This window comes from Rhinoderma darwinii, chromosome 11, assembly GCF_050947455.1.
Source record: "Rhinoderma darwinii isolate aRhiDar2 chromosome 11, aRhiDar2.hap1, whole genome shotgun sequence".
In the NCBI taxonomy this organism is placed as follows: Eukaryota; Metazoa; Chordata; class Amphibia; order Anura; family Rhinodermatidae; genus Rhinoderma; species Rhinoderma darwinii.
The window spans coordinates 90,967,640-90,992,045 of record NC_134697.1 but is presented as its reverse complement, the minus strand read 5'-3'; the positions used below and the strand labels follow the sequence as shown (position 1 = coordinate 90,992,045).

At 45.8% G+C, this 24,406-nt stretch overlaps 3 protein-coding genes across 3 annotated transcripts; all 3 read right to left on the bottom strand.

Moving 5' to 3' along the window:
• Positions 1 to 5,811: 5,811 nt before the first annotated feature.
• On the bottom strand, positions 5,812 to 6,204 carry LOC142663327 (histone H2A type 1). The gene has a single exon (XM_075841936.1). It carries the CDS (start codon positions 6,202 to 6,204, stop codon positions 5,812 to 5,814), a length of 393 nt encoding a protein of 130 aa, XP_075698051.1.
• Positions 6,205 to 8,099: 1,895 nt separating this feature from the next.
• On the bottom strand, positions 8,100 to 8,480 carry LOC142663336 (histone H2B 1.1). Its single transcript, XM_075841946.1, has one exon. The coding sequence runs from the start codon at positions 8,478 to 8,480 to the stop codon at positions 8,100 to 8,102; it is 381 nt and encodes a 126-aa protein (XP_075698061.1).
• A 3,140-nt stretch (positions 8,481 to 11,620) lies between these two features.
• LOC142663337 (histone H4) lies at positions 11,621 to 11,932 on the bottom strand. The gene has a single exon (XM_075841947.1). It carries the CDS (start codon positions 11,930 to 11,932, stop codon positions 11,621 to 11,623), a length of 312 nt encoding a protein of 103 aa, XP_075698062.1.
• Positions 11,933 to 24,406: the final 12,474 nt, after the last annotated feature.

Below are 24,406 nucleotides of genomic sequence, written 5' to 3'. Positions count from 1 at the left end.
CCTGTAAGATGAGGGAACAGGGACATATTACCGGCATTATGTCCCTGTGCCCTCCTACACGGGACATAATGCCAGTAATATGAGGGTACAGGGACATTATGCTGGTAATATGAAGGAACAGGGACATGAAGCCTGTAATATGAAGGATCAGGGACATAATGCTTGTAGTATGAAGGAACAGGGAAATAATGCCTGTAGTATGAAGGAACAGGTAAATAATGCCTGTAAAATGAAGGAACAGGGACATATTGCCTGTAATTTGAAGGAACAGGGACGTAATGCCTGTGATATGAAGGAACAGGGACATAATGCCTGTAATATGAAAGTACAAGGACATAATGTGGGTAAGATGAAGGAACAGGGACAAAATGCCGGTAAGATGAGGGAACAGGGACAAAATGCCGGTAAGATGAGGGAACAGGGACGTAATACAGATAATATGAAGGAGCAGGGACATAATGCCGATAATATGAAGGAACAGGGACGTAATGCCGATAATACGAAGGAACAGGGACGTAATGCCGGTAATATGAAGGAGCAGGGACATAATGCCGATAATACGAAGGAACAGGGACGTAATGCCGATAATATGAAGGAACAGGGACGTAATGCCGTTAATATGAAGGAACAGGGACGTAATTCCGGTAATTTGAAGGAACAGGGACGTAATGCCGATAATATGAAGGAACAGGCACATAATGCCGGTTCAAATGAGGGAACAGGGACATAATGCCGGTAAGATGAGGGAACAGGGACATAATGCTTATTATATGAAGGAACAGGGACAAAATGCCTGTAATATGAAGGAACAGGACATAATGCCGGTAATATGAAGGAATAGGGACGCAATTCTGGTAATATGAAGGAACAGGGACGTAATGCTGGTAATATGAAGAAACAGGGACGTAATGCCGATAATATGAAGAAGCAGGGACGTAATGCCGGTAAAATTAGGGAACAGGGACATATTACCGGCATTATGTCCCTGTACCCTCCTACAGTGGACATAATTTCAGTAATATGAAGGAACAGGGACATAATGCCGGTAATATGAAGTAACAGGGAAATAATGCCGGTAATATGAAGGAACAGGGACATAATGCCTGTAATATGAAGGAACAGGGACGTATTGCCGGTAATATGAAGGAACAGGGACGTAATGCCGGTAATATGAAGGAATAGGGACGTAATTCCGGTAATATGGAGGAACAGGAACGTAATGCCGGTAAGATGAAAGAACAGGGACATAATGCCGGTAAGATAAGTGAACGGGGACAAAATGCCGGTAAGATGAGGGAACAGGGACGTAATGCCGTTAGTATGAAGGAACAGGGACGTAATGCCGGTAATATGAAGGAACAGTGACGTAATGCCGGTAAGATAAGGGAACAGGGACATAATGCCGTTAACATGAAGGAACAGGGACGTAATGCCGGTTCAAATGAGGGTACAGGGACATAATGCCGGTAAGATGAGGAAACAGGGACTTAATGCCGGTACGATGAAGGAACAGGGACATAATGCCTGTAATATGAAGGAACAAGGACATAATGCCTGTAAGATGAGGGAACAGGGACATAATGCCTGTAATATGAAGTAACAGGGAAATAATGCCGGTAATATGAAGGAACAGGGACATAATGCCTGTAATATGAAGGAACAGGGACGCAATTCTGGTAATATGAAGGAATAGGGACGTAATTCCGGTAATATGGAGGAACAGGCACATAATACCGGTTCAAATGAGGGAACAGGGACATAATGCCGGTTAGCTGAGGGAACAGGGACATAATGCCGGTAATATGAGGAAACAGGGACTTAATGCCGGTTATATGAAGGAACAGGGACATAATGCCTGTAATATGAAGGAACAGGGACAAAATGCATGTAATATGAAGGAACAGGGACATAATGCTGGTAATATGAAGGAACAGGGACATAATGCCAGTAATATGAAGGAATAGGGACGCAATTCTGGTAATATGAAGGAACTGGGACGTAATGCTGGTAATATGAAGGAACAGGGACGTAATTTCGGTTCAAATGAGGGAACAGGGACATAATGCCGGTACGATGAGGGAACAGGGACATAATGCCGGTAAGATGAGGGAACAGGGACTTAATGCCGGTTATATGAAGGAACAGGGACATAATGCCGGTAATATGAAAGAACAAGGACATAATGCCTGTAATATGAAGGAACAGGGTCATAATGCCTGTAATATGAAGGAACAGGGACGTAATGCTGGTAATATGAAGGAGCAGCGACGTAATGCCTGTAAGATGAGGGAACAGGGACATATTACCGGCATTATGTCCCTGTACCCTCCTACAGTGAACATAATGCCGGTTATATGAAGGAACAGGAAAATAATGCCGGTAATATGAAGTAACAGGGAAGTTATTCCGGTAATTTGAAGGAACAGGGACATAATGCCTGTAATATGAAGGAACAGGGACGTATTGCCGGTAATATGAAGGAACAGGGACGTAATGCCGGTAATATGAAGGAATAGGGACGTAATTCCGGTAATATAGAGGAACAGGCAGATAATTCCGGTTCAAATGAGGGAACAGGGACATAATGCCGGTAAGGTGAGGGAACAGGGACATAATGCCGGTAATATGAGGGAACAGGGACTTAATGCCGGTTATATGAAGGAACAGGGACATAATGCCTGTAATATGAAGGAACAGGGACAAAATGCCTGTAATATGAAGGAACAGGGACATAATGCTGGTAATATGAAGGAACAGGGACCTAATGCCGGTAATATGAAGGAATAGGGACGCAATTCTGGTAATATGAAGGAACTGGGACGTAATGCTGGTAATATGAAGAAACAGGGACGTAATGCCGATAATATGAAGGAGCAGGGACGTAATGCCGGTAATATGAGGGAACAGGGACATAATGTCTGAAAGATGAGGGAACCTAATGGCAGTAATATGAAGTAAGAGGAAAATAATGCCGGTAATATGAAGGAACAGGGATGTAATGCCGATAATATTAAGAAACAGGGACCTAATGCCGGTAATATGAAGGAACAGGGACGTAATGCCGGCAATATGAAGGAACAGGGATGTAATGCCGGTAATATGAATGAATAGGGACGTAATGCCGGTAAGATGAAGGAACAGGGACATAATGCCGGTAAGATGAGGGAACAGGGACACAATTCCGGTAAGATGAGGGAACAGGGACATAAAGCCGGTAATATGAAGGCACAGGGACGTAATTCCAGTAATATGGAGGAACAGTGACGTAATTCCGGTAAGATGAAGGAACAAGGACAAAATGCCGGTAAGATGAGGGAACAGGGACATAATGCCACAAATATGAAGGAACAGGGACGTAATGCCGGTAATATGAAGGAGCAGGGACATAATGCCGGTTCAGATGAGGGAATATGGACATAATGCCGGTAAGATGAGGGAACAGGGACTTAATGCCGGTTATATGAAGGAACAGGGACATAATGGCTGTAATATGAAGGAACAAGGACATAATGCCGGTAATATGAAGGAATAGGGACGCAATTTCTGTAATATGAAGGAACAGGGACGTAATGCTGGTAATATGAAGAAACAGGGACATAATGCCGGTAATATGAAGGAACAGTGACGTAATGCCGGTAAGATAAGGGAACAGGGACATAATGCCGGTAATATGAAGGAACAGGGACATAATGCATAATATGAAAGTACAAGTAGAAGCGGGAAAAGAGCAGCCGGTATTGTAAAATGAACGTGCAATTCAAAATCTGAGTTAAGCCAATCAACGGGAGGGGGAGGGATTGGTAATGTAAATTAGCTGAGAGAAACGCCCCGAAAGTGACATGTATTACAGTTCTCTCTCTGGTCCACCCAAGGTCTATATAAAGACGCGCTCCGCGGTTCTCGGTACAATAGTTCTCTTCAGCTCCAGCTTACAGGATGTCTGGTCGCGGTAAAGGAGGAAAAGGACTCGGAAAGGGCGGTGCTAAGCGGCACAGGAAGGTGCTCCGTGATAACATCCAGGGCATCACCAAGCCTGCAATCCGCCGTCTAGCTCGCAGGGGAGGCGTCAAACGCATCTCCGGTCTCATCTATGAAGAGACTCGCGGCGTCCTGAAGGTTTTCCTGGAGAACGTCATCCGTGACGCCGTCACCTACACCGAGCACGCTAAGAGGAAGACCGTCACCGCTATGGACGTGGTGTACGCGCTCAAACGCCAGGGCCGCACACTCTACGGCTTCGGAGGTTAATTCCGCTCCTGCTCAGCTCCATCTTACACAACACAAAGGCTCTTCTCAGAGCCGCCACATCCTCTATAGATCAGCTATGATGTCTGCTGGTGACCGCTCGTGTATCATCTGAGCAGTGACCTTCTACTTCTATATACACGGGGGTAGGGGCTTCAGTATCACGTCGGTCTTCCAGTGAGGAGCCGGATATGTGGACTGCAGTGTGTCCCCTAATAGCGTCCTAGAAGCAGCTGACTGAATTCCGTCTTAGACCCGGGAATGTTAATGTGAAGGGAAAGAGTACCTTAGTGCTATACTTGCTGGCGAGTGATCCTCCGGCAGGAATACACCTCGTAGCGGCGCTGCCGGACGCCGTTTGTGCCGATGCCTGCACGTACAGGAGTGGCAGAATCTCACCGCTGAATATCCGCTCAGTTGCTCATAGCGCTGTATAAGCGCCCGAGCAGTGGATCAAACAGCGGACTTGCGGTGTTGCTTCTTCGGCGTCCAGCTTGCTGCTGGGCAACGTGCTTTCCGCAATCCTTGGAGAGAGGGCCAGTGTTTTCTTAGCTGCTGTCACTGCTACTAATGTTACCAGATTCTTACAACAAACAATAAATCTGTTACTGGGACCAACTTTGACACAAGTATCGGCTCGTATTGCTTTGTATCTCATTCTGCCGGACGGCTGGGATTAATAAGGCTGCTGGCAATAAATCTGTTAACCTCTAGTACTAATAATGAATCTGTCTGCTGTCCCTCTATAGGACTCACTTTATTACAGTAACGCGTGCAGTTTCTTGCAGAGCAACATTTAGTGAGACGCATTCAATGAATGAAAAAGGACAAACTGATGCAGCTGATACGGCATTTTACAAGAGCAAAACCCAATGTTGGAGGGGCCGTGTTTTCCAAGCTGCTCTCATTGCTACAAATGTTACGAGATTTTCAAAACAAACTACCAATTTGCAGCACCAAGTTCCACATAAGTATGGACTTGCATTGTCTTGTATGTCACTTTGCCAGACTGCTGGTATAATCGAGCTGCTGGCAATACAATGACAGGAAACAGAATGCACCTATTTCTACTTCGTACTAACACTGTGCGTTGTCTATACTTAGGACTGACCTCATCCCACTAACGCATGAAGTTGCTGCAGAGTAACATTTAGTGAGACGCATTCGAAGAATCCAGAGAGACTGGAAGATATAATTTAAGATATTATGTAGTCGGGGACGGGTTGTAGATCGTGAACATTAATCACTGGAGTAGTTGTACTATTAATGTGTCCTGTACAGTATAGTTAGTGCACCAATGAGGACAGCGCCATCATCTGCACGAGACAGTAGTGAATGTATAGGTCATGAGTAACGCAGTTCTACACCCACCCACCCTACGGCTTCCTCTTCAATGTGAAACCCCGCGGTATATGAATTGATATGGCTAGATCTCTGTACAAGCAGAGCCACTTATCTGGCGCAGAACGTTTACATATCGGAGATCAGCGGTGAGAGCTCTGTTCTAAGGATCACGTGGGCGGCTCTTAAAAGAGCCTTTGTGGTTAAATGTGGGATAAGCGGCGCTCACTTGCTCTTGGCGCTTTTGCTGCTCTCGGTCTTCTTGGGCAGCAGAACGGCCTGGATGTTGGGCAGGACGCCTCCCTGAGCGATGGTCACACCACCCAGCAGCTTGTTGAGCTCCTCGTCATTGCGCACGGCCAGCTGCAGGTGACGGGGGATGATTCGGGTCTTCTTGTTGTCCCGGGCGGCATTTCCGGCCAGTTCCAGGATCTCAGCGGTCAGATATTCCAGCACAGCGGCCAGGTAGACCGGAGCGCCGGCGCCCACCCTCTCAGCGTAGTTACCCTTGCGGAGAAGTCTGTGCACACGACCGACAGGGAACTGAAGTCCTGCCCGGGATGAGCGGGTCTTGGCTTTAGCCCGCACTTTGCCTCCTTGCTTTCCTCTTCCAGACATGTCTATTATCTGATCAGATCTAACGGCTGCGCTCCGACCGTCACTTCTTATACCCGGATGGAGCAGAGAGCTTCTTCTCTGATTGGCCGCATCTAAAACTGATATTCAACGCCAGACACTGTAGCCAATGAGGAAGTTGAATATTTCTATAGACTCGCAGATAACACCACGCCCCCTCCTCTGTCTCTACCAACAGGAACATCTCCCGCCTGAACTCGAATGGAGCAGGAATAAAGCAGAAGCGGATTCTGCTCATTAGGCTCCAAGTAATGTGCCCCGTCCCTGCAGGAAGGACCCAAAGGCTCTTCTAAGAGCCCCCCACCAAGTCTACAACAGAGCTGCCGCCTCCATCTTGTGCTTATTCGTGCGCATGTCTTTATTCCCGCTGGTCTCCCATGTCTGGAAGAGTCGTTCAGTCCGTGCAGCCGCTCCTTCATGCTGCAGGATATGGGGGAACATTCCCGGGTGTGATAGCGCAGAGCTGCTGCTGCATTAGGGGCTTATCTGCGGGCTGCACGGGCTGATTCTTCTCCATCCAACGATACCGTGAAACGCACAATTCCAACGTCCGCTGCCAATCTCCAGTATAAAGGGGGTGACGTACAAACATGTAACACGTCTTTATTACATCCGTATCGTTCCCGAATTACCGGCATTATGTCCCTGTTCCCTAATATTAGTGGCATTATGTCCCCTGTAGGAGGGTACAGGGACACAATTCCGGTAATATGTCCCTGTTCCCTCATATAACTGGTATTATGTCCTATGTAGGAGGGTACAGGGACACAATGCCGGTAACATGTCCCTGTTACCTTATCTTCCAGACATTATGTCCTTGTTACTTATTATTACCGGCATTACGTCCCTGTTCCTACTTATTACCGGCATTATGTCCCTGTTCCTTCATATTACCGCATTATGTCCCTATTCTATTACAACGTGTAGAAGAAACCAGAGACTGCTCCAATAACCGGGCATAGACACCAGAGTCTGCTCCACCTGTATTAAAAGAAGCCCTCACAGACAAGAAATAGAGGCTGTTCCACCTGTATTACAATACCCGGTACAGAGGAGACATCAGAGTCTGCTCCTCCTGCATTACAATACCCGGCACAGAGGAGACACCACAGTCTGCTCCACTTGTATTACAATACCCGGTACAGAGGAGACACCAGAGTCTGCTCCACTTGTATTACAATACCCGGTACAGAGGAGACACCAGAGTCTGCTCCGCCTGTATTCCAATACCCGGCACAGAGGAGACACCAGAGTCTACTCCTCCTGTATTACAATACCCGGTACAGAGGAGACACCAGAGTCTGCTCCACTTGTATTACAATACCCGGCACAGAAGAGACACCAGAGTCTGCTCCACTTGTATTACAATACCTGGCACAGAGGAGACACCAGAGTCTGCTCCTCCTGTATTACAATACCCGGCACAGAGGAGACACCAGAGTCTGCTCCACTTGTATTACAATAACCACCCTTTATCCAGTCCTCGCCAGTGTGATTGCTTGTTCTCTATCGTCGACAAGCAGTCTCCCTGGCATCTGTTATAAATCTGACTACTACCCTCATCATTGTTATTTACAGATGTCCCATGCTTCCTTCCGTCTCCTAGCGTAGAAATGTTCCGTTTCTTCTGGACAGTGTGATATTGGGACGGGTCATATGCCCGCAGGATCAGTGTCCCGGCTTCCTCACACGCGGCAATGTCCCTCCCTGTCCGGCAGCCACATAATGTATGAAGCAGCATCTGCACCGACACGAGAACGGCCGCACATAGAACAGGGAGACTAGCAAACCAGACAATAGCAGGCACAGCTCTGTTGTAGACAAGGTGGGCGGCTCTTAGAAGAGCCTTTGTGTTCTTACTGCAGGGACGGGGCACATTACTTGGCGCTGGTGTACTTGGTGACGGCCTTGGTGCCCTCGGACACGGCGTGCTTGGCCAGCTCTCCAGGCAGCAGCAGGCGCACGGCAGTCTGGATCTCCCGGGAGGTGATGGTGGAGCGCTTGTTGTAGTGAGCCAGGCGGGAAGCTTCCCCTGCGATGCGCTCGAAGATGTCATTGACGAAGGAGTTCATGATGCCCATGGCCTTGGACGAGATGCCGGTGTCAGGGTGGACCTGCTTGAGCACCTTGTACACGTAAATGGCGTAGCTCTCCTTCCTGCTCTTTCTCCGCTTCTTGCCGTCCTTCTTCTGTGTCTTGGTCACGGCTTTCTTGGAGCCCTTCTTGGGCGCCGGGGCAGACTTGGCGGGCTCAGGCATGATAACACACTGCGATCTACTCACAACTGAGATAATGGAATGCTTTACCCTCTCACCGCCGCTGTATTTATACACGGGCTATGCAAATGAGCAACACTGCCTGACCACTGTTCTACTGGAAGAGCAAGTCATGTGACCTGTGGAATCGTCATTAGCCACTCCCAGTGCAGCTAATTGGTGGTTTCCACGAGTCTGTTCTCTATTGGTGGCTTTAAATCTCTCCAATCCCAGGAGCTGGTGAGCGGTGCAGTAGTTAACTGCTGCCTCGTGTAGATGGTGGCGCAGTCCTCATTGATGCACTAACTATACTGTACAGAACACATTAATAGTACAACTACTCCAGTGATTCGTGTTCATGATCTACAACTCGCCCCTGACTACATAGTGTCTTAAATTCTATCTTCCAGTCTCAAGAGCTTTGTCACAATTCGGTCCCCCTGAAGTATAACCACCATCATCCCAGGTGTTTAGGTAAGATTCCATCCCCGCGCCATGTACGGATAAGAGCAGTTCCTAAACTACAAAGGAGAAGTCCTACGAGGGGTCTGCGGCAATGCTTTATATATACAGGAGACGCTATTAGGGTAACAAACCATTCCTCTTAAGGACTCTTATTGCTTCTAATTCTGCCCTGGTGTACACCACCAACTAAATTTAAACAAATGAAAAAGGGAGGGGAAGAGAAGGGCAAGAAGCGCACGGATCAAAGGATCTCTTGAATTAAGAAAAAATATCGATCAATAAAACAACGAGCTTAGAGGTATATTCTACCTAACAGGGAAGGGGTGAACGGTCCCTGTGTAGAGAACACCCCATTTAATGAACAAATCCCATTCAGCATTGTGACTTATCGTAGATGAAGGGGAATAAAAGGGAAAGGTACATAAATCAAATATCAAAAGTGGGGGCATAAAGGGGACAAACTGGGCTGTAATGTTCGTCTCCCTCAAGTACCGCACTATTGGAGCTCTGATATTAGATGTTACTTCTGAATAGAGCTGCATCAATTTGTCCTTTTCATTCTCTGAATGCGTCTCAGTAAATGTTACTCTGCAGCAACTTCATGCGTTAGTGGGATGAGGGGAGTCCTAAGTATAGACAACGCACAGTGTTAGTACGAAGTAGAAATAGGTGCATTCTGTTTCTGTCATTGTATTGCCAGCAGCTCGATTATACCAGCAGTCTGGCAAAGTGACATACAAGACAATGCAAGTCCATACTTATGTGGAACTTGGTGCTACAAATTGCTAGTTTGTTTTGAAAATCTCGTAACATTTGTAGCAATGAGAGCAGCTTGGAAAACACGGGCCCTCCAACATTGGGTTTTGCTCTTGTAAAATGCCGTATCGGCTGCATCAGTTTTGTTCTTTTTCATTCATTGAATGCGTCTCACTAAATGTTGCTCTGCAAGAAACTGCACGCGTTACTGTAATAAAGTGAGTCCTATATAGGGACAGCAGACAGAGTCATTATTAGTACTAGAGGTTAACAGATTTATTGCCAGCAGCCTTATTAATCCCAGCCGTCCGGCAGAATGAGATACGGGCCGAGCCGATACTTGTGTCAAAGTTGGTCCCAGTAAGGGCGGGTTCACACATGGCGGAATTTCACTTAAATTCCGCTGCGGACACTCCGCAGCGTTAATCCGCAGCGGAGCCGTTTCTCCATTGACTTTCACTTTAATTTAGCAGTGTTCGTTTACACGATGCGTACAATTCCGCTGCGGAGCATAGGCTGCGGAGCGGAATTTGGTGTCCGCAGCATGCTCTGTCTGTTGCGGAGCAGTGGCGGACTGGTTGCGGACTCATGGCGGAATTTCTCCATTGACTTCAATGGAGAGTCAAAATTCCGCAATGAAGTCCGCAGATCTTATGTGTGCTGCGGGGCGTATTGTTTTTACTACCATGACATTTCTTCATTCTGGCTGGACCTATGTATTTCTAGGTCTACAGCCAGACTGAGGAAGTCAATGGGGCTCCCGTAATGACGGGAGCGTTGCTAGGAGACGTCTGTAAATAGTCACTGTCCAGGGTGCTGAAAGAGTTACGCGATCGGCAGTAACTGTTTCTGCACCCGGGACAGTGACTACCGATCTCAATATACATGTATCTGTAAAAAACATATAAGTTCATACTTACCGAGAACTCCCTGCGTCTGTCTCCAGTCCGGCCTCCCAGGATGACGTTTCAGTGTAAGTGACGGCTGCAGCCAATCACAGGCCAAGCACAGGCTGCAGCGGTCACATGGACTGGAGCGTCATCCAGGGAGGTCGGGCTGGATGCCGAAAGAGGGACGCGTCACCAAGACAACGGGCGGTAAGTATGAATTTCTTTGACTTTCACTAGGGAAAGTGCTGTCCCTTCTCTCTATCCTGCACTGAATAGGGAGAAGAGAAGCACTTTTCCTGCAGTCCGCAGCGGCCAGTCCGCATCAATTTTCTGCACATTTTGTGCAGATCCGCTGCAGAATCTGCAACGCAGATTCTGTGCGGCATTGATGCGGACAGTTGCGGAGGAATTCCGCCATGTGTGGTCATGCCCTAACAGATTTGTTTGTTGTAAGAATCTGGTAACATTAGTAGCAGTGACAGCAGCTAAGAAAACACTGGCCCTCTCTCCAAGGATTGCGGAAAGCACGTTGCCCAGCAGCAAGCTGGACGCCGAAGAAGCAACACCGCAAGTCAGCTGTTTGATCCACTGCTCGTGCGCTTATACAGCGCTATGAGCAACTGAGCGGATATTCAGCGGTGTTTCTGCCACTCCTGTACGTGCAGGCATCGGCACAAACGGCGTCCGGCAGCGCCGCTACGAGGATGTGTTTTCCTGCCGGAGGATCACTCGCCAGCAAGTATAGCACTAAGGTACTCTTTCCCTTCACATTAACATTCCCTGGTCTAAGACCCAATTCAGTCAGCTGCTTCTAGGACGCTATTAGGGGACACACTGAAGTCCACATATCCGGCTCCTCACTGGAAGACGGACGTGATACCGATGCCCCTACCCCCGTGTATATAGAAGTAGAAGGTCACTGCTCAGATACACGAGCGGTCACCAGCAGACATCATAGCTGATCTATAGAGGATGTGGCGGCTCTGAGAAGAGCCTTTGTGTTGTGTAAGATGGAGCTGAGCAGGAGCGGAATTAACCTCCGAAACCGTAGAGAGTGCGGCCCTGGCGCTTGAGCGCGTACACCACGTCCATAGCGGTGACGGTCTTCCTCTTAGCGTGCTCGGTGTAGGTGACGGCGTCACGGATGACGTTCTCCAGGAAAACCTTCAGCACGCCGCGAGTCTCTTCATAGATGAGACCGGAGATGCGTTTGACGCCTCCCCTGCGAGCTAGACGGCGGATGGCAGGCTTGGTGATGCCCTGGATGTTATCACGGAGCACCTTCCTATGCCGCTTAGCACCGCCCTTTCCGAGACCTTTTCCTCCTTTACCGCGACCAGACATCTTGTAAGCTGGAGCTAAAGAGAACTATTGTACCGACAACCGCGGGGCGCGTCTTTATATAGACCTTGGGTGGACCAGAGAGAGATCTGTAATACATGTCACTTCCGGGGGGCGTGTCTCTCAGCAAATTCACAATAACCAATCCCTCCCCCTCCCGTTGATTGGCTTAACTCAGATTTTGAATTGCAAGCTCATTTTACAATACCGGCCGCTCTTTTCCCGCTTCTACTTGTACTTTCATATTACCGGCATTACGTCCCTATTCCTTCATATTACTGGCATTATGTCCCTGTTCCTTCATATTTTTGGCATTATGTCCCTGTTCCCTCATCTTACCGTCATTTTGTCCCTGTTCCCTCATCTTACCGGCATTATGTCCCTGTTCCTTCATCTTACCGGCATTACGTCACTCTTCCTCCATATTACCGGAATTACGTCCCTATTCCTTCATATTACCGGCATTACGTCCCTGTTTCTTAATATTATCGGCATTACGTCCCTGTTCCTTCATATTACCGGCATTATGTCCCTGTTCCTTCATATTACAGGCATTATGTCCCTGTTCCTTCATATTACAGGTATTATGTCCCTGTTCCTTCATATTACTGCCATTATGTCCACTGAAGGAGGGTACAGGGACATAATGCCGGTAATATGTCCCTGTTCCCTCATCTTACCGGCATTACGTCCCTGCTCCTTCATATTACAGGCATTGTGTCCCTGTTCAATCATCTTACCAGCATTATCTCCCTGTTCCCTCACATTACCGGCATTATGTCCCTGTTCCATCATATTACCGGAATTCCGTCCCATTCCTTCATATTACCGGCATTATATCTTTGTTCCTTCATATTACAGGCATTATGTCCCTGTTCGCTCATCTTACCGGCATTATGTCCCTGTTCCCTCATCTGAACCGGCATTATGTGCCTGTTCCGTCATCTTACCGGCATTACATCCCTGTTCCTTCATATTAATTGTATTATGTCCCTGTTCCCATATCTTACCGGCATTACGTCCATGTTCCTTCATATTAATTGTATTATGTCCCTGTTCCCTCATCTTAGCGCCATTGTGTCCCTGTTTCCTCATCTTACCGGCATTATGTCCCTGTTCCTTCACCTTACCGGCATTACGTCACTGTTCCTCCATATTACCGGAATTACGTCCCTATTCCTTCATATTACCGGCATTACGTCCCTGTTCCTTCATATTACCGGCATTAAGTCCCTGTTCCTTCATATTACAGGCATTATGTCCCTGTTCCTTCATATTACCGGCATTATTTCCCTGTTACTACATATTACCGGCATTAAGTCCCTGTTCCTTCATATTACAGGCATTATATCCCTGTTCCTTCAAATTACCGGCATTATTTTCCTGTTCCTTCATATTACTGCCATTATGTCCACTGAAGGAGGGTACAGGGACTTAATGCCGGTAATATGTCCCTGTTCCCTCATCTCACAGTCATTATGTCCCTGTTCCTTCATATTACCGGCTTTATGTCCCTGTTCTCTCATATTACAGACATTATGTCCTTGTTCCTTCATATTACTGGCATTACGTCCCTGTTTCTTCATAATACCAGAATTGCGTCCCTATTCCTTCATATTACCGGCATTATGTCCCTGTTTCTTCATATTACAGGCATTTTGTCCTTGTTCTTTCATATTACCGCCATTATGTCCTTGTTTCTTCATATTACAGCCATTATGTCCCTGTTCCTTCATGTAACCGGCATTAAGTCCCTGTTCAATCATCTTACCGGCATTATGTCCCTGTTCCCTCACCTTACCGGCATTATGTCCCTGTTCCCTCATTTGAACCGGCATTATGTCTCTGTTCCTCAATATTACCGGAATTCCGTACTATTCCTTCATATTACCGGCATTATGTCCTTGTTCCTTCATATTACTTGCATTATGGCCCTGTTCCTTCATATAACCGGCATTAAGTCCCTGTTCGCTCATCTTACCGACATTATGCCCCTGTTCCCTCATCTTACCGGCATTACGTCCCTGTTCCTTCATATTAATGGCATTATGTCCCTGTTCCCATATCTTACCGGCATTACGTCTATGTTCTTTCATATTTTTGGCATTATGTCCCTGTTCCCTCATCTTACCGGAATTGTGTCCCTGTTCCCTCATCTTACAGGCATTATATCCCTGTTCCTTCATCTTATCGGCATTATGTCCCTGTTCCTTCATCTTATCGGCATTACGTCCCTGTTCCTTCATATTACTGGCATTACGTCCCTGTTCCTTCATATTACCGGCATTAGGTCCCTATTCCTTCATATTACCGGCATTATGAACCTGTTCCTTCAGATTACCAGCATTACGTCACTGTTACTTCATATTACCGAAATTGCGTCCCTATTCCTTCATATTACCAGCATTATGTCCCTTTTCCTTCATGTTACAGGCATTTTGTCCTTGTTCTTTCATATTACCGGCATAATGTCCTTGTTCCTTCATATTACAGGCATTATGTCCCTGTTCCTTCATACTACCGAGATTATGTCCCTGTTCCCACATCTTACCGGCACTATGTCCCTGTTCCCGCATTTGAACCAGCATTATGTGCCTTTTCCTTCATATTACCGGCATTACGTCACTGTTCCTTCATATTACCGGCATTACGTCCCTGTTCCTTCATACTTCCGAGATTATGTCCTGTTCCCTCATCTTACCGGCATTTTGTCCCTGTTCCCTCATCTTTTTGGCATTATGTCACTGTTCCTCCATATTACCGGAATTACGTCCCTATTCCTTCATATTACCGGCATTACGTCCCTGTTCCTTCTTATTACCGGAAATACGTCCCTGTTCCTTCATATTACAGGCATTATGTCCCTGTTCCTTCATATTACCGGCATTATTTCCCTGTTACTTCATATTACCGGCATTATTTCCCTGTTCCTTCATATTACTGCCATTATGTCCACTGTAGGAGGGTACAGGGACATAATGCCGGTAATATGTCCCTGTTCCCTCATAGTACCGGCATTACGTCCCTGGTCCTTCATATTATCGGCATTACGTCCCTGTTTCTTCATATTACCAGCAGTACGTCCCTGTTTCTTCATATTACCAGAATTGTGTCCCTATTCCTTCATATTACCGGCATTATGTCCCTGTTCCTTCATATTACCAGCATTATGTCCTGTTCCTTCATATTACAGGCATTTTGTCCCTGTTCCTTAAAATTACAGGAATTATGTCCCTGTTCCTTCATATAACCGGCAGTAAGTCCCTGTTCCGTCATTTTACCGGCATTACGCCCCTGTTCCTTCATATTACCGGCATTACGTCCCTGTTCCTTCATATTAATGGCATTATGTCCCTGTTCCCATATCTTACCGGCATTACGTCACTGTTCCTTCATATTACCGGCATTACGTCCCTTTTCCTTCATACTACCGGCATTACGTCCCTGTTCCCTCATTAACCGGCATTTTGTCCCTGTTCCCTCATCTTACTGCCATTATGTCCCTGTTCCTTCATCTTACCAGCATAACGTTCCTGTTCCTCCATATTACCGGAATTACGTCCCTATTCCTTCATATTACCGGCATTACATCCCTGTTCCTTCATATTACCGGCAATACGTCCCTGTTCCTTCATATTACAGGCATTATGTCCCTGTTCCTTCATATTACCGCCATAATTTTCCTGTTCCTTCATATTACTGCCATTATGTCCACTGTAGGAGGGTACAGGGACATAATGCCGGTAATATGTCCCTGTTCCCTCATATTACCGGCATTAAGTCCCTGCTCCTTCATATTATCGGCATTACGTCCCTGTTTCTTCATATTACCGGCATTATGTCCCTGTTCCTTCATATAACCGGCATTAAGTGCCTGTTCCCTCATCTTACCGTCATTATTTCCCTGTTCCCTCATCTTACCGGCATTATGTCCCTGTTCCCTCATTTGAACCGGCATTATGTGCCTGTTCCTTCATATTACCGGCATTACGTCCCTGTTCCTTCATAATATCGGCATTACGTCCCTGTTCCTTCATATTATCGGCATTACGTCCCTGTTCCTTCATATTATTGGCATCATGTCCCTGTTCCCTCATATTACAGGCATTATGTCCCTGTCCCCTCATCTTACCGGCATTATGTCCCTGTTCCCTCATCTTACCGGCATTATGTCCCTGTTCCTTCATATTACCGGGATTGTACGATCTACAACCCGCCCCGACTACATAGTATCTTAAATTATATCTTCCAGTCTCACTGGATTCTTCGAATGCGTCTCAGTAAATGTTTTACTCTGCAGCAACTTCATGCGTTAGTGGGATGAGGTGAGTCCTAAGTATAGACAACGCACAGTGTTAGTACGAAGTAGAAATAGGTGCATTCTGTTTCCTGTCATTGTATTGCCAGCAGCTCGATTATACCAGCAGTCTGGCAAAGTGACATACAAGACAATGCAAGTCCATACTTATGTGGAACTTGGTGCTACAAATTGGTAGTTTGTTTTGAAAATCTCGTAACATTTGTAGCAATGAGAGCAGCTTGGACAACACGGCCCCTCCAACATTGGGTTTTGCTCTTGTAAAATGCCGTATCAGCTGCATCAGTTTTGTACTTTTTCATTCATTGAATGCGTCTCACTAAATGTTGCTCTGCAAGAAACTGCACGCGTTACTGTAATAAAGTGAGTCCTATATAGGGACAGCAGACAGTCATTATTAGTACTAGAGGTTAACAGATTTATTGCCAGCAGCCTTATTAATCCCAGCCGTCCGGCAGAATGAGATACGGGCCGAGCCGATACTTGTGTCAAAGTTGGTCCCAGTAACAGATTTATTGTTTGTTGTAAGAATCTGGTAACATTAGTAGCAGTGACAGCAGCTAAGAAAACACTGGCCCTCTCTCCAAGGATTGCGGAAAGCACGTTGCCCAGCAGCAAGCTGGACGCCGAAGAAGCAACACCGCAAGTCAGCTGTTTGATCCACTTCTCGTGTGGATATACAGCGCTATGAGCAACTGAGCGGATATTCAGCGGTGAGTTTCTGCCACTCCTGTACGTGCAGGCATCGGCACAAACGGCGTCCGGCAGCGCCGCTACGAGGAGGTGTTTTCCTGCCGGAGGATCACTCGCCAGCAAGTATAGCACTAAGGTACTCTTTCCCTTCAGATTAACACTCCCTGGTCCAAGACCCAATTCAGTCTGCTGCTTCTAGGACGCTATTATGTCCCTGTTCCCTCACCTTACCGGCATTATGTCCCTGTTCCCTCATTTGAACCGGAATTATCTGCCTGTTCCTCTATATTACCGGAATTACGTCCCTATTCCTTCATATTACCGGCATTACGTCCCTGTTCCTTCATATTACCGGCAATACGTCCCTGTTCCTTCATATTACAGGCATTATGTTCACTGTAGGAGGGTACAGGGACATAATGCCGGTAATATGTCCCTGTTCCTCATCTTACAGGCATTATGTCCCTGTTCCTTAATATTACAAACATTATGTCCCTGTTCCCTCATATTACCGGCATTACGTCCCTGCTCCTTCATATTATCGGCATTACGTCCCTGTTTCTTCATATTACCAGCATTACGTCCCTGTTCCTTCATATTACAGGCATTTTGTCCCTGTTCCTTCATATTACAGGCATTATGTCCTTGTTCTTTCATATTACCGGCATAATGTCCTTGTTCCTTCATATTACAGGCATTATGTCCCTGTTCCTTCATCTTACCGGCATTATGTCCCTGTTCCCTCATCTTACCGGCATTATTTCACTGTTCCCTCATCTGAAACGGCATTATGTGCCTGTTCCTAGATCTTACCGGCATTTTGTCCCTGTTCCTTCATCTTACCGGCATTACGTTCCTGTTCCTCCATATTACCGGAATTACGTCCCTATTCCTTCATATTACCGGCATTACGTCCCTGTTCCTTCATATTACCGGCAATACGTCCCTGTTCCTTCATATTACAGGCATTATGTCCCTGTTCCTTCATATTACAGGTATTATGTCCCTGTTCCCTCATATTACCGGCATTACGTCCCTGCTCCCTCATTTGAACCGGCATTATGTGCCTGTTCCTTCATCTTACCGGCATTACGTCACTGTTCCTTCATATTACCGGCATTAGGTCCCTGTTCCTTCATAATGAGATTATGTCCCTGTTCCCTCATCTTACCGCCATTTTGTCCCTGTTCACTCATCTTTTTGGCATTATGTCCCTGTTCCTTCATCTTACCGGCATTACGTTCCTGTTCCTCCATATTACCGGAACTACGTCCCTATTCCTTCATATTACCGGCATTACGTCCCTGTTCCTTCATATTACCGGCAATACGTCCCTGTTCCTTCATATTACAGGCATTATGTCCCTGTTCCTTCATATTACAGGTATTATGTCCCTGTTCCCTCATATTACAGGCATTACGTCCCTGCTCCTTCATATTATCGGCATTAAGTCCCTGTTTCTTCATATTACCAGCATTACGTCCCTGTTCCTTCATATTACCAGCATTGCGTCCCTATTCCTTCATATTACTGGCATTATGTCCCTGTTCCTTCATATTACCAGCATTTTGTCCTGTTCCTTCATATTACAGGCATTTTGTCACTGTTCCTTTATATTACAGGCATTATGTCCTTGTTCTTTCATATTACCGGCATTATGTCCCTGTTCCTTCATATAACCGGCATTAAGTCCCTGTACCTTCATCTTACCGGCATTATGTCCCTGTTCCCTCATCTTACCGGCATTATGTCCCTGTTCCCTCATTTGAACCGGCATTATGTGCCTGTTCCTTCATATTATCGGCATTACGTCCCTGTTCCTTCATATTATCGGCATTACGTCCCCGTTCCTTCATATTATCGGCATTATGTCCCTGTTCGTTCATATTATCGGCATTACGTCCCTGTTCCTTCATATTATCGGCATTACGTCCCTGTTCCTTCATATTATCGGCATTATGTCCCTGCTCCTTCATATTATCTGCATTACGTCCCGGTTCCCTCATCTTACCGGCATTATGTCCATGTTCCCTCATCTTACCGGCATTTTGTCCCTGTTCCTTCATCTTACCCACATTATGTCCTTGTACTTTCATATTACCGGCATTATGTCCCTATTCCCTTATCTTACCGGCATTATGTCCCTGTGCCTTCATATTACAGGCATTATGTCCCTGTTCCTTCATATAACAGGCATTACGTCCCTGTTCCTTCATATTACAGGCTTTTTGTGTCCCTGTTCCCTCATCTTACCGGCATTATGTCCCTGTTCCTTCATATTACAGGCATTATGTCCCTGTTCCCTCATATTACCGACATTACGTCCCTGCTCCTTCATATTATCGGCATTACGTCCCTGTTTCTTCATATTACCAGCATTACGTCCCTGTTCCTTCATATTACCAGAATTGCGTCCCTATTCCTTCATATTACCGGCATTATGTCCTGTTCCTTCATATTACAGGAATATGTTGTCCCTGTTCCTTCATCTTACCGGCATTACGTCACTGTTCCTTCATATTACCGGCATTACGTCCCTGTTCCTTCATACTACCGAGATAATGTCCCTGTTCCCTCATCTTACCGGCATTTTGTCCCTGTTCCCTCATCTTTTTGGCATTATGTCCCTGTTCCTTCATCTTACCGGCATTACGTCCCTATTCCTTCATATTACCGGCATTACGTCCCTGTTCAATCATATTACAGGCATTATGTCCCTGTTCCTTCATATTACAGGCATTATGTCCCTGTTCCTTCATATTACCGGCATTATTTCCCTGTTACTTTATATTACCGGCATTATTTTCCTGTTCCTTTATATTACTGCCATTATGTCCACTTTAGGACGATACAGGGACATAATGCCGGTAATATGTCCCTGTTCCCTCATATTACCGGCATTACGTCGCTGCTCCTTCATATTATCGGCATTAAGTCCCTGTTCCTTCATATTACCAGAATTGCGTCCCTATTCGTTCATATTACTGGCATTATGTCCCTGTTCCTTCATATTACAGGCATTATGTCCTTGTTCTTTCATATTACCGGCATTATGTGCCTGTTCCTTCATATTATCGGCATTATGTCCCTGTTCCTTCATATTACCAGCATTACGTCCCAGTTCCTTCATATTACCGGAATTGCGTCCCTATTCCTTCATATTACTGGCATTATGTCCCTGTTCCTTCATATTACCAGCATTATGTCCTGTTCCTTCATATTACAGGCATTTTGTCCCTGTTCCTTCATATTACCGGCATTATGTCCCTGTTTCCTCATTTTACCGGCATTATGTCCCTGTTCCTTCATATAACCGGCATTAAGTCCCTGTTTCCTCATATTACCGGCATTATGTCCCTGTTCCCTCAGCTAACCGGCATTATGTCCCTGTTCCCTCATTTGAACCGGTATTATGTGCCTGTTCCTCCATATTACCGGAATTACGTCCCTATTCCTTCATATTACCGACAATACGTCCCTGTTCCTTCATATTACCGGCATTATTTCCCTGTTCCTTCATATTACCGACAATACGTCCCTGTTCCCTCATCTTACAGGCATTATGTCCTTGTTCCTTCATATTACAGGCATTAGGTCCCTGTTCCTTCATCGTACCGGCATTATGTCCCTGTTCCCTCATCTTACCGGCATTATGTCCGTGTACCCTCATTTGAACCGGCATTATGTCTCTGTTCCTTCATATTAACGGCATTATGTCCCTGTTCCTTCATATTACCGGCATTACGTCCCTGTTCCTTCATACTACCGGCATTACGTCCCTGTTCCCTCATCTTACCGGCATTTTGTCCCTGTTCCCTTATCTTACCGGCATTATGTCCCTGTTCTTTCATCTTACCGGCATTACGTTCCTGTTCCTCCATATTACCGGAATTACGTCCCTATTCCTTCATATTACCGGCATTACGTCCCTGTTCCTTCATATTTCCGGCAATACGTCCCTGTTCCTTCATATTACAGGCATTATTTCCCTGTTCCTTCATATTACAGCCATTTTGTCCCTGTTCCTTCATATAATAAGCATTATGTCCTTGTTCTTTCATATTATCGGCATTATGTCCCTGTTCCTTCTATAACTGGCATTATGTCCCTGTTCCCTCATCTTAACGGCATTATGTCCCTGTTCCCTCATTTGAACCGGCATTATGTGCCTGTTCCTTCATATTACCGGAATTACGTCCCTGTTCCTTCATATTAACGGCATTACGTCCCTGCTCCTTCATATTATCGGCATTACGTGCCAGTTCCTTCATATTATCGGCATTATGTCCCTGCTCCTTCATATTACCGGCATTACGTCCCTGTTCCTTCATATTATCGGCATTATGTCCCTGCTCCTTCATATTATCTGCATTACGTCCCTGTTCCCTCATCTTACCGGCATTTTGTCCCTGTTCCCTCATCTTACCGGCATTTTGTCCCTGTTCCTTCATCTTACCCACATTATGTCCTTGTACTTTCATATTACAGGAATTATGTCCCTGTTCCTTCATATCACAGGCATTACGTCCCTGTTCCTTCATATTACAGGCTTTTTTTGTGTCCCTGTTCCCTCATCTTACCGGCATTATGTCCCTGTTCCTTCATATTACAGGCATTATGTCCCTGTTCCTTCATTTTACCGGCATTATGTCCCTGTTCCTTCATATTACCGGCATAATGTCCCTGCCCCCTCATATTACAGGCATTATGTCCCTGATCCTTCATATTACAGGCTTCATGTCCCTGTTCCTTCATATTACAGGCATTATGTCCCTGTTCCTTCATTTTACCGGCATTATGTCCCTGTTCCTTCATATTACCGGCATAATGTCCCTGCCCCCTCATATTACAGGCATTATGTCCCTGATCCTTCATATTACAGGCTTCATGTCCCTGTTCCTTCATATTACAGGCATTATGTCCCGTGTAGGAGGGCACAGGGACATAATGCCGGTAATATGTCCCTGTTCCCTCATCTTACAGGCATAATGTCCCTGTTCCTTCATATTACCGGCTTTATGTCCCTGTTCTCTCATATTACAGACATTATGTCCCTGTTCCTTCATATTATCGGCATTACGTCCCTGTTCCTTCATATTACCAGAATTGCGTCCCGATTCCTTTATATTACCGGAATTATGTTTCTGTTCCTTCATATTACCAGCATTATGTCCCTCTTCCTTCCTATTACAGGCATTTTGTCCCTGTTCCTTCATATAACCGGCATTAAGTCCCTGTTCCCTCATATTACCGGCATTTTGTCCCTGTTCCCTCACCTAACCGGCATTATGTCCCTGTTCCCTCATTTGAACCGGCATTATGTGCCTGTTCCTCCATATTACCGGAATTACGTCCCTGTTCCTTCATATTATCGGCATTATGTCCCTGTTCGTTCATATTATCGGCATTACGTCCCTGTTCCTTCATATTATCGGCATTACGTCCCTGTTCCTTCATATTATCGGCATTATGTCCCTGCTCCTTCATATTATCTGCATTACGTCCCGGTTCCCTCATCTTACCGGCATTATGTCCCTGTTCCCTCATCTTACCGGCATTTTGTCCCTGTTCCTTCATCTTACCCACATTATGTCCTTGTACTTTCATATTACCGGCATTATGTCCCTATTCCCTTATCTTACCGGCATTATGTCCCTGTGCCTTCATATTACAGGCATTATGTCCCTGTTCCTTCATATAACAGGCATTACGTCCCTGTTCCTTCATATTACAGGCTTTTTGTGTCCCTGTTCCCTCATCTTACCGGCATTATGTCCCTGTTCCTTCATATTACAGGCATTATGTCCCTGTTCCCTCATATTACCGACATTACGTCCCTGCTCCTTCATATTATCGGCATTACGTCCCTGTTTCTTCATATTACCAGCATTACGTCCCTGTTCCTTCATATTACCAGAATTGCGTCCCTATTCCTTCATATTACCGGCATTATGTCCTGTTCCTTCATATTACAGGAATATGTTGTCCCTGTTCCTTCATCTTACCGGCATTACGTCACTGTTCCTTCATATTACCGGCATTACGTCCCTGTTCCTTCATACTACCGAGATAATGTCCCTGTTCCCTCATCTTACCGGCATTTTGTCCCTGTTCCCTCATCTTTTTGGCATTATGTCCCTGTTCCTTCATCTTACCGGCATTACGTCCCTATTCCTTCATATTACCGGCATTACGTCCCTGTTCAATCATATTACAGGCATTATGTCCCTGTTCCTTCATATTACAGGCATTATGTCCCTGTTCCTTCATATTACCGGCATTATTTCCCTGTTACTTTATATTACCGGCATTATTTTCCTGTTCCTTTATATTACTGCCATTATGTCCACTTTAGGACGATACAGGGACATAATGCCGGTAATATGTCCCTGTTCCCTCATATTACCGGCATTACGTCGCTGCTCCTTCATATTATCGGCATTAAGTCCCTGTTCCTTCATATTACCAGAATTGCGTCCCTATTCGTTCATATTACTGGCATTATGTCCCTGTTCCTTCATATTACAGGCATTATGTCCTTGTTCTTTCATATTACCGGCATTATGTGCCTGTTCCTTCATATTATCGGCATTATGTCCCTGTTCCTTCATATTACCAGCATTACGTCCCAGTTCCTTCATATTACCGGAATTGCGTCCCTATTCCTTCATATTACTGGCATTATGTCCCTGTTCCTTCATATTACCAGCATTATGTCCTGTTCCTTCATATTACAGGCATTTTGTCCCTGTTCCTTCATATTACCGGCATTATGTCCCTGTTTCCTCATTTTACCGGCATTATGTCCCTGTTCCTTCATATAACCGGCATTAAGTCCCTGTTTCCTCATATTACCGGCATTATGTCCCTGTTCCCTCAGCTAACCGGCATTATGTCCCTGTTCCCTCATTTGAACCGGTATTATGTGCCTGTTCCTCCATATTACCGGAATTACGTCCCTATTCCTTCATATTACCGACAATACGTCCCTGTTCCTTCATATTACCGGCATTATTTCCCTGTTCCTTCATATTACCGACAATACGTCCCTGTTCCCTCATCTTACAGGCATTATGTCCTTGTTCCTTCATATTACAGGCATTAGGTCCCTGTTCCTTCATCGTACCGGCATTATGTCCCTGTTCCCTCATCTTACCGGCATTATGTCCCTGTACCCTCATTTGAACCGGCATTATGTCTCTGTTCCTTCATATTAACGGCATTATGTCCCTGTTCCTTCATATTACCGGCATTACGTCCCTGTTCCTTCATACTACCGGCATTACGTCCCTGTTCCCTCATCTTACCGGCATTTTGTCCCTGTTCCCTTATCTTACCGGCATTATGTCCCTGTTCTTTCATCTTACCGGCATTACGTTCCTGTTCCTCCATATTACCGGAATTACGTCCCTATTCCTTCATATTACCGGCATTACGTCCCTGTTCCTTCATATTACCGGCAATAC